The sequence below is a fragment of the Sphaeramia orbicularis genome, chromosome 24, assembly GCF_902148855.1.
Source record: "Sphaeramia orbicularis chromosome 24, fSphaOr1.1, whole genome shotgun sequence".
NCBI classification, from domain to species: Eukaryota; Metazoa; Chordata; class Actinopteri; order Kurtiformes; family Apogonidae; genus Sphaeramia; species Sphaeramia orbicularis.
The window spans coordinates 34,273,042-34,287,416 of record NC_043979.1 but is presented as its reverse complement, the minus strand read 5'-3'; the positions used below and the strand labels follow the sequence as shown (position 1 = coordinate 34,287,416).

General features: G+C 38.4%; 2 protein-coding genes across 5 annotated transcripts in view; one reads left to right on the top strand and one right to left on the bottom strand.

The window, feature by feature from the left end:
• The first annotated feature begins 69 nt into the window (after window positions 1–69).
• znf106b (zinc finger protein 106b) lies at window positions 70–13,815 on the top strand. Of its 3 annotated transcripts, none has more exons than XM_030128168.1 (22): window positions 70–133; window positions 534–669; window positions 752–813; window positions 1,079–1,282; window positions 1,495–1,846; window positions 1,877–2,694; window positions 3,113–3,458; window positions 3,554–3,611; window positions 3,775–3,908; window positions 4,007–4,067; window positions 4,309–4,972; window positions 5,604–5,653; window positions 5,853–5,995; window positions 6,157–6,291; window positions 6,496–6,612; window positions 6,700–6,891; window positions 7,814–7,876; window positions 8,068–8,187; window positions 9,438–9,509; window positions 9,624–9,695; window positions 9,821–9,967; window positions 12,823–13,815. In XM_030128168.1, exons 2-22 carry the CDS (start codon window positions 544–546, stop codon window positions 12,877–12,879), a joined length of 3,993 nt encoding a protein of 1,330 aa, XP_029984028.1. In that variant the 5' UTR covers window positions 70–133; window positions 534–543; the 3' UTR covers window positions 12,880–13,815. The 3 variants fall into 3 exon arrangements, with proteins under 3 accessions (XP_029984028.1, XP_029984029.1, XP_029984027.1); XM_030128169.1 differs by having other exon boundaries at window positions 1,495–2,352; window positions 2,401–2,694; XM_030128167.1 differs by having other exon boundaries at window positions 1,495–2,694.
• Window positions 13,039–14,375, bottom strand: part of capn3b (calpain 3b) — a 42,415-nt gene continuing 41,078 nt past the window's right edge. For both annotated transcript variants that reach the window (XM_030128174.1, XM_030128175.1), the window contains one exon: window positions 13,039–14,221. In XM_030128174.1, the coding sequence (XP_029984034.1) occupies window positions 14,195–14,221 (27 nt within the window). In that variant the 3' untranslated portion in view covers window positions 13,039–14,194. The remainder of the gene's footprint in view (window positions 14,222–14,375) is intronic.

Here is a 14,375-nt window from a genome sequence, read left to right as displayed (position 1 = left end):
CGCCATTAAACTTCCGGTGAGTTCCTGAGCAAACGATTGGCCGCGAGGAGGACTTAACGTCGGACGTAAGTTACGTTGACAAACATGGCGGTTGAACAGTGGTGGAAGCCTTGTTACCATGTGAATGTTTGAGGTAACTATAGTCTTCTTCTAGTTTCAGTCTCGTTTTTATTCAGTATAATCAGTTAAAAACTTTTGTTAAATATTTGTTGTCTGTAAAATTGTCAAATAAGGTAACGGCCTGTTTTGTAATGTAATGTTAAGCAGACGCTGTTTGCTAGTTAGCTAGTTCACCAATTTAGCTTACGAGAAACCACGTTGAGCTGCTCTCTAAGCAGAATATAAAAATAATATAAGAATGCATTGTAGTACTAGTTATAGTATAGGTAGTGAGTTTACACTAACTTCTCTAGAATGTGAATGACACATTAAATCATGCTGTAATCGTAAATCTCATCTGTCAAGACGTTGAGGCACTGAGGTCATCTGAAATTGTCTTCTTATTTTATTGTCATTGTCTATTCTTAATTCAGCTGTGTAAATATGGAAACGGTTCAGGTCCCTTCAGAGGAGGTTAAACGCACAGTGAAGATGGAAAACAAATCGCCATACTTCAAGAACGCCAAAAAAACCTATTGTCTCGTGTGTCGCACACAATATTTGAAGCATGTAAGTTGATATAACTGTTAGAACTATTCTTTCAAAGTTGTATTATATCCTCTTTGATTATGACAAAATATCTCAATTACAGGAAGCGCAAGAGCACTTGCATGGCATGCTGCATCATAGAGAACTGGAAGCTGTGTTGGGAAAGTAAGTAAATGTTTTGACATGTTAAGGTTTTGTGTTTATTTTGTATTGCACCAAAACATGTTGAATATAGTTTGTACTTGACAGTTTGCTATGTTAAAACATTAAAGAGGCACAATTTAGAAACCCAATTGAAACCTTTTAGTATAGACTGTAATATTTCTGCTGTAGTGCCAACACATGACTCTCTTGGTCACGTTTGTGTCTCACATATTGAAATCAGTTGCTTTACAGTGTCATGTAACCTCTTTTGTCTTTTCACAAACAGGGCTTCATTTCATGAATGCCAGGCTTGTAAGGCCTCTGCCATGGGTTTAAATGAATATGCCCAACACATCTCCACTACTCAGCACAAAGCCAAGTTAAAAATATTGATGTGTAAGAATATAAAGCCCCCTTCTTTAGAAAAGACTCTAAGCAGTGAGACGATGACCATGCTCCTGGAGAGAAACAAGAAATTAAAGACCAAGGAGTAAGACTTTCAGCTCTTCATCTGTTATTTGGTCATATTTGTATTAACTTAGACAATTTCTATTTTCGTCTGCTGTAACATTTTATTGTCTTTGTTCTTTTCATTTTCGTAGGTGTGGCAGTGTGGATTGTGTGTGAATTTATTTGTGACTGTAAACAGGGCCTGTTGTACTGTAACTCACATGAATAACTGTCTGTTTGTTTTTATCACAGGAAGAAAGCTATGAAAAAGAAGAGGAAGAAAAGAAAGCAGATGGCTGGTCAAAAACGTGTAGAACTCAACAGAAAAAGTAAAATGATGTCTAAAGTAGTGAAACAGGGAAATTCCAAGCATCCAATTGCGAAAATACCTCAACAGCTTCAGCAAGCCCATATAATAGGAAGCAACAGTGCTGTTTATCAAAACAAGGAAAATAAAGCATTGCTCATGCAAAGGCCTCTGAAGAGTGAAAGCGTAAGAATGGACCAGTTCAACCAATCGGGCTACCAAATGGGGCATTTTAGCAACACTGGCTATAACACTCTGGAGAGAAAAAATATAGGCGGAAGCATTGAAACAAATGCTCTATTTAATGAACCATATGGCACTGAAGGAGCTAGTGCAAATATGCAAGGACAATCAACAAGTCGTTATAACAGTTATTGGCCAGATGATAGTTCAGCAGGTGTAGACTTTACCATGGATTATTATCCTCATACTGAAGCTTTTACCTTTGACAATGGTGACAAGCGGTGTCCTCAAACTTCTTATCTGGAACAAAAACAAGCTGCACCTTTTGGTAATACTGACAAAGGCAGACCTGTCATTGCAGCTACTGTAGGGGAAGTAGATGTCAGTGTAATGATAAGGCAGGTCAGGAGAGCGCTGGGTGTAAGGGAGCCCTGTCGAGCAGATCGTGAAGCCCGAAGGAAGAACGCTGAAAAACAGGTGAACCTGACCAATCAAAGCACTGCCCAGCAGACTGGAAGTGTTACAGTGCAGCCAGCTGGGGCTTCTGTAAGGAGCAGCACCAAGGAAACGACACCTCATACCAGCACCTCTGCATCTACCTCTTGGCAGTCTCCACACGTCACCATCACTGGTCCTGCACCTCATTCAGGCATTCACCCAACATCTAACATCAGTACACTCAAAATGACACAAGGAAGTACCCAGCAGTCAAATGCCTGGGACAGTGGTTTGCAGGCAGGAACTGTTTTTCCAAGTACATCCAGAGATCTCAACCCAAGCAACACTCAGAAGGTTCGCATTGCCCACAAACCACACAGGACAGCCCAGAGGGATAAGGAGACTGGGCTCAATCATAGCCTGCAGAAGTTGCTCAGCATGTCGGGGATCAGGAGTAAGCCAGACTGGAGAACGATTTATGAGAGTTCCAAGAGGAATAAGAAGACAAATGAAAGCATTCCCAGGTGAGGGAGTCATACTAGAAGAAAAAACTCCTTATTAAGAGCAGATTCAGTACAATTAAGAGGAAGAATTTTGTTTAATGTTTGTGCTATTTTATAAATCTTAAAATTCATTATTTTAAATGCATTACCTGCTTAGTTTTATTACCCCTCGGCCAACTCTGGCCAGAAGGGTATTCACATCAACTTAATCACATTATCTGAAGAATGCATTGAGATATTGGCACCAAAATTATACTGTGAATGCATCTTGGCATGGAGCAGAAGCCTATTGAAAATAGGTCACCTATAGGGCAGTAACTTTCAACAGAATCTTGCACTATATTTGGTTGACCGATATTAAAAGTGTGCAGCACGTTATGTTAACTCTTAAAGGGATATTGACAAATATGATTTATCTTTTTCTCATTCTTGGTTACAGGTTTGGAGCTGAGCTGTCAAGCTCTTCATCTAATTCCGAAACGTTCCTGCAGTCAGAGGACAATGCTTTGCCTCTTTCACAGGGCTTCCACTGGGAATCAATCCCAGACTGTCATCCTGTTCCGCACTTATCTCCTCCACCACAAGAATCTGTGAATAATGACTCTCACACAGAGACTGAACAGAGTTCTAGGATGCAGGAGCCTTTAGAGGAGTCGGCTTTAGCACAGGAGGGCAGGAGAAGTCACAGTGGACCAACAGTTCCTGTAAAGGTGGAACAAAATATGGAGCACAGGGAGAATGGAGAAACCTCCAGTGCCAGGAGGAGGAGCTGTAATGTTACAAGAGTGAGGACACTGAACTTATAACATAGGGCTGAAACATCCAGTTTCCCAAAGTGTTTACATTTCTGTAATGTTGGTATCTTTTTATGCTCTTACAGGCTGATGAGGTTTCAGATGAAGAGCCAAATGTCAAAAAGAAGAAAAAGTCAGACAAAGGTAAGTGTGAAACATTACGTACTGACTGAACGAAACTGTTACATGTGCATTTCATTTTGCAAGTTGTAACAGATTGTGCAACAATTCCTCAGTTGTCATCATTTGTGGATTGTCCACAAGTTGATAAAACTATTGAATGTTTTTATCTTTTTCTTCCGTATAGACCAAGATCAGTTGGACCAGCTCTATGCTGTTTCTCTGAAAGAGGAGCAGCTGAACCACATGTTGCATGATGTGGACAAATCAATAATCCAGGCCCGGAATGCCCTACAAACCTTCATGCTACTGAGGGAAAAGGTGGCACTATTAATGTGGATAAGATTTTCAAGAATTAACATTCACTGTGTGTCACCTACTGTGTGAATACTAACACTTCTTGCTTCTGCTATTTTTAGTATATTACTGAAATAAACAGTCTCAGAGCCAAGCGCATCCAGATCCTGCAGGGGATGCAAGGTATGGTAGATACTCGGTTACGATAAAACTTTTTATCTCTAGACCGCATAAATATTGCAGTGTTTCCCCTACCGTTATACCGGGGGGGGGTCACCAAAGATGCATCATTTGCTCCACTCAGATGTTTTTTTTTCTTTTTTTTCCTCTTTGAGGTGGAAAATGGCTCTTGAGTTTATATAGCTTGCTAGTATGCGTATCTCTAATATATATGTAGATGACCTCTTATTTCCTGCTCTTTTAGAGGGGTACTCTGGAGTATCTCCTGCAGAAGAAAAAGCCACCACTTCATCATTTGGGGCCATACCCTCATCTCTTCCCTCCTGCAGTGCCTACCCCTCCTTCAGTCACCAGCCTCTTCCACACCAAGTGTCTTCCATCAGCCAACCTCACCCTGTGCCAGCTGCATCAATAAAACAAGAAATGCACCAAAAAGCATTAGACGAACTGGCTTCCCAAGTACCTCAAAACCAACTTATGCCCATGGTTCCCTCTGCTCCCACACCTGCTGCTCCCATACCTCCTGCTAAACAACTCCCAGCAGAATGCACAGCTCCCGCAAACGTGCCACCTTCTGTTGAATCATCTGTCAGTAAGGTCATTGAAAGTGGTGAGACACAAACAGAAGATAAAAATGGCCCCGAAAGAGCAGCAGAGACATCTGTCTCCACAGATAAAAACAGATCTACTCCAGCTTCAGATGAAGATACAGGGAATGAGAGCGATAACTCCGTAGAACTGATGGAGCCCTCCAACCAGGAGGTCATCAATATCGATGAATCCGACAATGAGGGCTCAGCTGAGGCAGCCCAAAATGTCCCAGTCCAGCAGGAACTTCCTCAGAACTCCGTCAGCGTGGACTTCAGTTCTGCAGGCACACAGACATCTCAGCAGAAAGAAGATGAGAAGTGAGCTTTAGTCATAGGATTATGTTTGAAGGACTGTCCCCAGAGTCTATCAGAATCAAATTTGGCTATTCAGTATCAAGATTTGTGTGTGGGGGTGGTGGTGGTGGTGGGGGGGGGGGTGTCCATTTAGTTTTCTTACCTATTAATCTGAGTTAGTTTTGATGATAATTTCAACCATGTTAAAAGCAAATGCCGTCATAGGAATGTACAGTTGAGAACAGACAGTTAAGTGTGAGCAACAGTGCATGAGTGGTGTGAGTTTAATGACATTAGTGAGAAGATCCACCCAGGACATGAGGCTCATAACTTACATGGACTAGTTTGTACACATCAGGAGCTTTTGGACGGTCCATATTAATGTCTCAACCAGAGGAACAACCTTATCTGCCTGTTACAGACAGCTCTTGTAAGCCTCTGCAAGTCAAAAGTTGTGAAGAAGTCCTGGTAGGCTTTCATACACAGATGAGGAAAAAAAACGCACAAATGCTTGACGTAACACTATGGTTGATAAAAGGATGGATTTGAGTCCTTGACTATCACGGGGGAAGTCCTACACGTTCACAGGAAATAATTTTACATGAATGACTTGGAAGTACATGTGAAATGACTTTTTTTCTCTTATACCCTTCAGAAAAGTTCTGGTTCCAGATGTGTCAGCAAAAGATGGCAATGTTCCTTCAGGTCAGTAACATTTCTCCTCAATCTAGGTTCAGATTCCACTAGGTTTTATTTATTTGGAATGCACATAAAAGATGCATGGAACCTCAACTTACAGTTCAGCACAGGCAGCAGACGCGCTGCATTATGGGTTTATAGCAAAACAGTAATTTACAACACTGTAGTTGATGATACGGATGTAGATTAACTGTAGTTTCCTCAGGGTCTGGCAACGCGGTGGAAGATGAGGAACCGTCTGTCGGAGAATTTTCAAGTCACACCGGACCGGTTCATGGTCTGCAGGTTCACGAGGGCCTGTTGTACACATGCTCAGGGGACAACACAGCTCGAGCCTACAATCTGGTGGTACAGTATTCAGATCTAAAGCATACTTATAGATTACTTTAAACAGGGTATGTATTTACAATCAAGTATTGTCGTAGATTTCCATAATATATCAGTTTTTACAAAGAAATGCCATAAATAGCCAGGCCTCTTTTCAAAGCGGTACATTTCTTTGTTTTCAGACCAGGGAGTGCCAGTCTGTATTTGACGGTCACACTAACAAAGTCAACTGTTTGCTGGTGGCGTCCTACCAAAACAACCTGCCACGTCTCTACACGGGATCTAGTGACCAAACCATACGCTGTTTCAGCATAAGGGTAAAAAAGTTAAATTAACCTCTGCAGAAGAAAGACAACTAACATGCTTTCTTGTTATTAACGATGTGTTCAACCTTTTTATAGAGGTGTAATTTTGTGTCAATGACAGCCCTTGTTTCTTGTCTTACTGTCAATATGTTTTGTTTTGTGTTTTTCCATTTTATCAATACTTCTTTTCTTTTTATCAAATCTTTTCACATTCAGTCTAAGAAGTGTCTGGAGCAGATCTCTCTACCAGACCGGGTTCTGTGTTTGCACATTGGCTGGAACATTTTGTACGCTGGGCTCGCCAATGGATCAGTCACCAGCTTTGATTTAAAGGTGAGCAAAGGAGTTTATTTTAACTCCTACACCCTGTTGACTTATAGTGCTTTCTCCTTCATGACATCTCTTTGCTCATCCTCTCAGACTTTGAAGGAGTTGGATGTGTTTGAGTGCCACGGGCCACGAGGCGTGAGCTGTCTGGCCACAGCGCAGGAAGGTGCCCGCAGGGTGCTGCTGGTCGGCTCCTACGACAGCACCATCAGCGTACGTGATGCCAGGAGCGGCCTCCTGCTGCGCTCGCTGCAGGGTCACACCAAAACTGTACTGTGCATGAAGGTGAGGACACTCTGCCATTTTACTTACACTTTTAACAGATATTTGTAAGTCATAATTTACTCGCAGATTAGGGGTGTAAGAAAATATCGGTTCTACAATATATTGCGATATTTAATTTCACAATACTGTATCGATTTTAAAAAGTACTGTATTGATATTTTTAGGTATTTATTCAAATGCAGATATTGTGGAGGTTCATTTTTGTTTTCCTTTTTTGTTTATATTTCATTTATTATTTAACACTCTTTTATTAAATAATGTTAGTTCCTTTGGTGGGATTGCACAAAAATAATGTTATGATGTTAGTTATGAACTAATAGAATATGAACATTTGAACAGGATCTTAATCTGTAATGTCTGTAAAACATAATTTAAGTTTTAACACAGGAAAATCTTGTGGTATAGCATTAGATCCTGTTCTAATCAAATAAAAATGTATGCATATTTCTGGTGTAATTCAATTCTTGAAGGAAATAATCATTAAAAAAAAAAAGTGATATATCGTATCGTGATCCTAATGTTGTGATTTGTATCGTATTGCCAGATTCTTGCCAATACACACCCCTATTGCAGATCATTTATAATAGAGCCATGAAATTAACATCTCAATGTTTTTAAGACATGTAGAATTCTCAAACACTCATACAAGTGACTTTCAAATATTGATGCAAAATGTTTTATATAATCCTACTCAGTCCAGTGAAAAGTTAGGGTTTTTATTAGTTCTACATATATAATCAGAAACTGAATGCCTTCACTTTTTGTTTCTCGTCTAAACACAAACTAAGAAAATGACTCTGAATCAACACTTCAGTGATTAAAGAATTTGTTAGTTGCTACTCTAATTTGTTTCATTAAATGTAGATCAAAATTTTAACCTGTGTATAAACTTATGAAATGATGCATCATTTGTTGCCATCAGGTGGTGAATGACCTCGTCTTCAGTGGCTCCAGTGACACGTCCGTTCATGCGCATAACATCCACGTAAGTGTTAAAGATGATGGAATTATCAACCAAAACAGTTGCTAAAATACTAAATTGATGAAAATCCAGATTATGTCACTGAATAATGTCGACAATGAGCCAAATATTAATGATAATTTGTACACTTTCCTGTTGATGCTTGGTTTGTTCATGTCTTCAGCTTTACTTTTGTCCTCCATCTTTGTTCGTAGACGGGGGAGTTGGTCCGTATCTACAAGGGTCACGGTCACGCCGTCACATCAATAGCCATTTTAGGGAAAGTGATGGTCACTGCCTGTCTGGACAAGCTGGTTCGAGTTTATGAGCTACAGGTATTTAGTGCTGAAACTGAACAACAGACATTAATTAAAGTGTTTTTTGTAGTATTGATATTCCAAACTATCAGTAGTGGAGGGAAGTCATGAACCAGAATACATTCATGGCTACAAAAACCACAAATTAGTTAACTGCATATTTCACGAATTTATCACCCACTTAATATGTGAAGCTCATTGTTTACACACACCTGTGTTTGTGGAATCAAGTTTTTTTCTTCAAACAAAAACTCATATGTTGATATTCGGTCAAAATAACACTGTTTTATAATCTGCGCATAGGTTATTGTGTCAACTGTGTCAGCTAAGCTAACATTAGCCAAGGTAATGTAGAAGGAAAACAGCCACAGTAAAACCACAAATCAGCTCCGCAGTCTGTGTTGTCGACAGCTGTACAGAAGATCAAACTCCATTCTTTGAGCTGTGTCCAGTGGTGGAAACGACAACAACGCTTTAAATTTTTATCACTTTGTCATGTTCTTTGACTGATAAAGTTGTTTCTTAGCAGTTGTCATCCCATCTGGTCACTTTGACGCTTTGGTCAAAGACTTTTCCGTGTTGATTTTCAATACTATGGGAGACCAGCAGAGTGACTCTCTACTCCCTTTTGTGGTCACGTAAATCCACAACCTGTCATTATGAGTCTACCTAATGAACATTTATACGCAGGGTTCCCGCAGGGTCTTAAAGTCTTAAAAGTCTTGAATTTACAAATCTGCACTTAATAGTTTGAAAAAGTCTTTAAAAGGTATTAAATTTGTTATTGTAGGTCTTAAGTTATGTTGCCATAAACTTGTTGGCTGTATTATGTTTAAATGTGTCCAAACTGCAAAGAAAGTAACGTTAGTTAACTCAGTTCCACCCATTCCAACCCGACAAATTGTATTGAAATTAGGAGCCAGTTATCACTAACTTTGCAGCTACTGGTGAGAAATGACTTGGAATGGTGGCAATCAAGGCATTGGAGTAAATAAGTACATTTTCCTAAATTCTAGGAGTCACAAATTTTTGTCAGTATGGCTGTGAAATGGGTGTTAAATTCTGTTCCAAGTAGTCTTAAAATCTTAAATTTAACTTGTACAAACCCTGTATACAGTACATTGGCATCTTCATGAATTCAGAACTCTTTATTCTCAACATTCTAATGTTAATTTTAGGTCAGTTTTAAATATTTTTATATAGATATATCACATTTAGGTCCATTAAGAAATACTAATTAAACTATGACCTCTGTTTTTTCTTTCTAGTCTCATGACCGTTTGCAGGTGTATGGAGGTCACTCTGATATGGTTATGTGCATGGCCATCCATAAGAGTTTGGTGAGTTTTTTTTAACTGTAATTAGGTTTAAATCTGAAATGGACCTGATAAATTCACATACTTATCTTGCATAAACACTACATTCATGTGTTTAATGCTGCTTGTCCGTCACAGATTTACACAGGATGTTATGACGGCAGCGTTCAAGCTGTTAAACTCAACCTGATGAAGAACTTCCGCTGCTGGGTAAGTTTACACAACCTTCACTTCAATTCACTGTAATGAATAATGAAAGAATCACCTCATTGTTTATTATTTGTCATATTCCGTTGGTCACTCGTCATAAACTAATTCTGACCTTTGCCCTCCAGTGGCAGAACTGCTCTCTGATCTTCGGCATGGCGGAGCACCTTGTGCAGCACCTTGTTCACGACCACACAAACCCCAACCTGCAGACGGTCAAATGTCGCTGGAAAGGCTGCTCGGCTTTTTTTGGAACGCAGCAGTCGGTTTGCCAGGTAATCCTTTCTTTATTATTACCGACAATTTGACCTCTGCGTTAGTGGAGTAGATCTGAACATATCAGGATGTGTCTCCTCACTTGTTTTATCTATTGACATTTGCACTTCAGTATTTTATGTAATACTGAACCACAAAGAAGACACTCATGTATGACTATAGAAACATTTACGGTCACAATTTTACTTTGTTACATTATCTTCATTTATAATTTTTAATGTTAATTTGTAAACCTATTTAAAGCCTTGATACTCATTTGGTCGCTAAATGATGATTTCCTACATACAAACATGTTTCTTTTGCTACACATGGTATTCTCTTATTGTCTGCTATGACTAATTTTCATAAAGGTTCGTAGGAGTGCTTGAAATCCTTGAAAATGCTTGAATTTCAATGGGTTTTTTTTTCAAGATCTGAAAAGCGCTTGAATTTTAGTTTAAGTCCCTGCAATTGTAACTGTGATGTGATTTATTATTTATTTTTAATATTAACTCTGCCAGGTTAGATGGCAAGCCAAAGCTACTTACAAAGAGGTGATACATAAAATTAATAAAATAAAATTACCAGGCGCTCTCGGTTAGATTCCAGGTACATTTTTATCTTAATCTTGAACACAGTGCCTGAAGAACACAAAGTGCCTTCCCTTTTTTGGAAAAAACTTTGTATTTTCCTTTTACTCCTAAACTTTTTGCTCATATAAAACATCATTTTAGATATTTGTAGCATAATACAATGTACATCATTGTGGTACAAAGTGAAAAAATAGTCATGAGTGTATGTATTTTACCCTAGCGATAAGGTGCTGTGCTGGAAAAATGTGAAAATGACCCTTAACAGTGCTTAACAAGTACTTGAATTTGACCTTGAAAATGTGATTAGTAAAATTGGCTAACTAACCAGTGCTTAGTTACTGTATATTCTCACTACACTCCTACATTGCACTGACAAGGAATGCATTTTTCTTCTGTTTGGTTGATTTTTGAGCTGCTTGATCAACTTTGAGTCGTAGTAAAGACCAACTGTCTCAGGGCGTGAATATGTTTTATAATTCAAGTTTTTATTAGTTTTCACATGGTACACAACATTCATACAGTGTTGCTTGATGTTAACAATGAGGGCTTCTGTACATACATGAAAAGTACCTGAAAAAAATGCTACAAAGCTTGGAAGTTCTCAAAGAGAAAAAAAAGTTATAATAAACCAGATAAATAATTAGGTAAATAAATAAATGCAAGAGGGAAGTAGTTCAGCTGTCATCCTGCTGACTGTCAATCATAGTTATGTAAGACCAGAATGGCTCCCAAACTGGTGCTGTGGTTCCATCCCTATTGTTAAACTTATAAAGCACACATTCATATGAAGCAGTCTTTATCATCATGTTGACCCATTCTTTAAACTGTGGAGCTTTAGGGGTTTTCCAGTGTTTAAGAATAATCCTAACTGCTACTAAGACCTCAACCATGATAACGGAGAATCTTCCGTTTTATACATTAGTTATCTGTCCTTTTTCCCCCAGTAAACACAGCCTTGGGCAAAGTGGGACAGTTCGGTCCAGCCAGTTACTTAGTGTGAACAACAACCATCCAGAAACGTTTGATTGGACATTCCTACAGTGGATCAGAGTGCCATGATTATTTTGACTTTTCCAGCACAGTGACTTATTCATCAAACCTAATCTGTTCAGTCTTACAGGAGTCCAGTAATATCTTTGTAATGTCTTATATTGTGTGAATTTGCCTTTACCTTCCCTTAAAAATTTTCCACATTGTGAAATTATTTTCATCCATTCCTCATTCCTGAAAACAACCCCAGTGTCTTTTTCCCATAAACCCTTCAAACTGTTCAGATCAGAACTGAGTGCGTAGTTCATTCTTCTACAAAATATTGAGGCTCTGTGATGGTGAGGTGGTAAAACCAAATACTCCAAAATATGATAGTCTTCAGTTTGTCAGTGTAGGGACATGATACAGTTCCTTATCTGAAGATATTTCCAGAAATGTTCTTTTCCTTTTAGTTTGTATTTACTCAGTAGATCATTATAAGACATAAACACTTCACCATCATACAAACTGTCCAGTGTACATATTCCATGGTTGTGCCAGCTCTTTCAGTAGATTGGGCTTCTACCAATACAAATTATAGGACTTTGCCACAAGGACGAATGTAGTTGCTTATTATGAGATAATTTTAGCATTTTATGCATCTTCATCCAAACTTCCTTTGAATGCAACATAATAGAGTTGGAGATTCTACCTGAACTTTGAGAAAGGAGCTCTATGGGTGTGAAAGGGAAAGATAAAGATTCTTCTATAATGGCCCATTCTAAATGATATTGGCCAGTCCAATGTAGGAACAGTTTACCATCTCAAAGGAGATATAATACAGTCTTGGGTCAGGTAAGCCCAGTCCACCCTTGTCCCTGGCTAAACAGTTTAGTTAACTTGATCGTGAGTCTTTTCCCTTCCCAGCAAAACTCCTTAACTAGTGTGTCATATTGATTAAAAATGGAAGGGGGCCCTGTAACTGGCAGTATCATGAGAGGATAATTGAACTGTGGTGAAACCATCATTTTAATTACATTCACTCTTCCCCACAATGTCAACATTATTTTATTTGTCCACTTGTCCAAATTAATTTTTTATTTTTTGTAAGATTGGATCAAAGTTTAAATTTGGCATTTCTTCCACCTCCCTACATATTTTAATTCCTAAATGTTTCATTCCCGTTGGTATCCACTTAAAACCAAATTTTGTCATTATATCTTCACTACTAATCGCAGACATTGGCATTGCTTCGGACTTTGTCCATTTGGGGCGTAAATATGTTTGAACTGTTGTCTTTGTGTTTTGTGCAGGAGCTGCCTGAACACATACAGAGCCACGTAGACCGCGACAGTGAAGTGCAGCCTTGACACCATCAGCAGCGTTCATTCATTTTAACACAAAAACTCAGCTTTGTGTTTGAGGTTCGTGCACACGACCCTCATTCATCTGTTCATTTTTTTTCTATTTTCCACGTTTTTTTTTTTTCTTTTTGTGTGAGTGGATTATCCTATTTATCCCTGAAGCTATTTTTATGAAGGGATTGAGATGTTCAGTGACAAACCACAATGTGATGCTGCTGTTTTAGATTCCTTCTGTGCTTCATTCAAGATCTTGATTGTTATAAAGTATTTGTCTCATCAGTTTTTGTATATATGCTTCAGGTTTCAGTTCAGTCCATCGGTCGCCGGTTTCCATTTCAAACATTACAAGTCGTTTTTGTAAACATGAATTGCCTTCGACACCATTTTGTTATGATATTCATTGACCGTGAGGTTCAGAGATCGTCGTAAGATCAGTTATTTCTGGAAGATATTAAAGGACATTAACATACTGTCTATTGCAAATATGATTATCTTCAAAACACCAAATATATGAAGAACTTTAGTCCTGAGATTGTCCCGACTTTACTTTCAAAAGGACATGGTTACTTAGGATAGGAAAAATGACAATGATAAAAAGGGCTTAAATTAGTTGTGTACTGTACTAACAGAAGTAATTTTACGTGTACTTAAACCTGCTTGAGTGAAATTCCATTTTTGGAATAGAATATGTTTCAGGTTTCTGTCATTCAGACTCATATTTGGAGTAAGTGGGCACTGACTGAATGCATACATTATCATATACATTTTAATCTGAAGTTCGTATTCATGAAAATTACTTTATCAAATACATCAGTTCATTTTCCCTTGTGTGTATAAGACTGAAAACTTATCCCAGTATTTGTGTGTGTGATACTGTACAGTATATATTTAATTTGTTTGACACCTACTGTAAATGTTCGGAAATAAACGACACAATTTGCAGTGTTTTCCTTCTCTGTATTTTAAAAGCAAATACTTAAACAAAACTCGGGTCTCTTCATCTTCTCAAACTCTTGCGGCGTTGATGCTTCTTTTTACTGGATTAACCACATTCTTTAGAAAGTTCAACATTTATTACAGTGTTGATGAAATTTGACATAATAGCGATTCTGTCACTTGTAAAACCTGAAAAATAAGTCACCTGAAGTTAATCTGAACTGACAGACATGATGTGACATAAAACCACAAACTTTTACTTAATAAGAAAATATGTGCAAAATCATTCCCTTTGTCTTCACCCCATGAGGAGATTAAAATAAGGAGCGAAGAATGACGACGGTCCAGGACTCGTAACCACGGCCTGAGGCGTCCAGAGGTGGAGTTATGAATACATGGTCAGCTGAAGCCACTAGAATGAAAACAAAACAAAAAAAAAAACATTAAAGTTATGCCTTCAAGGTGACTTTTGATACCCATTGGTAGATTTGTTCTGCAGTCTGGAGAGGGTATCTCAAACGTTATACACAAAAAAAAACATTAAAACCAGACACATTAACCCTTTC

Excerpts from the sequence above, each read along its gene's own strand:
- znf106b (XM_030128167.1), top strand. The coding sequence starts at position 544 with ATGGAAACGGTTCAGGTCCCTTCAGAGGAGGTTAAACGCACAGTGAAG. Across the intron at positions 8,188-9,437 it reads TTCGAGTTTATGAGCTACAG|TCTCATGACCGTTTGCAGGT; the intron begins GTATTTAGTGCT and ends TTTTCTTTCTAG. Across the intron at positions 9,968-12,822 it reads CGCAGCAGTCGGTTTGCCAG|GAGCTGCCTGAACACATACA; the intron begins GTAATCCTTTCT and ends TGTTTTGTGCAG.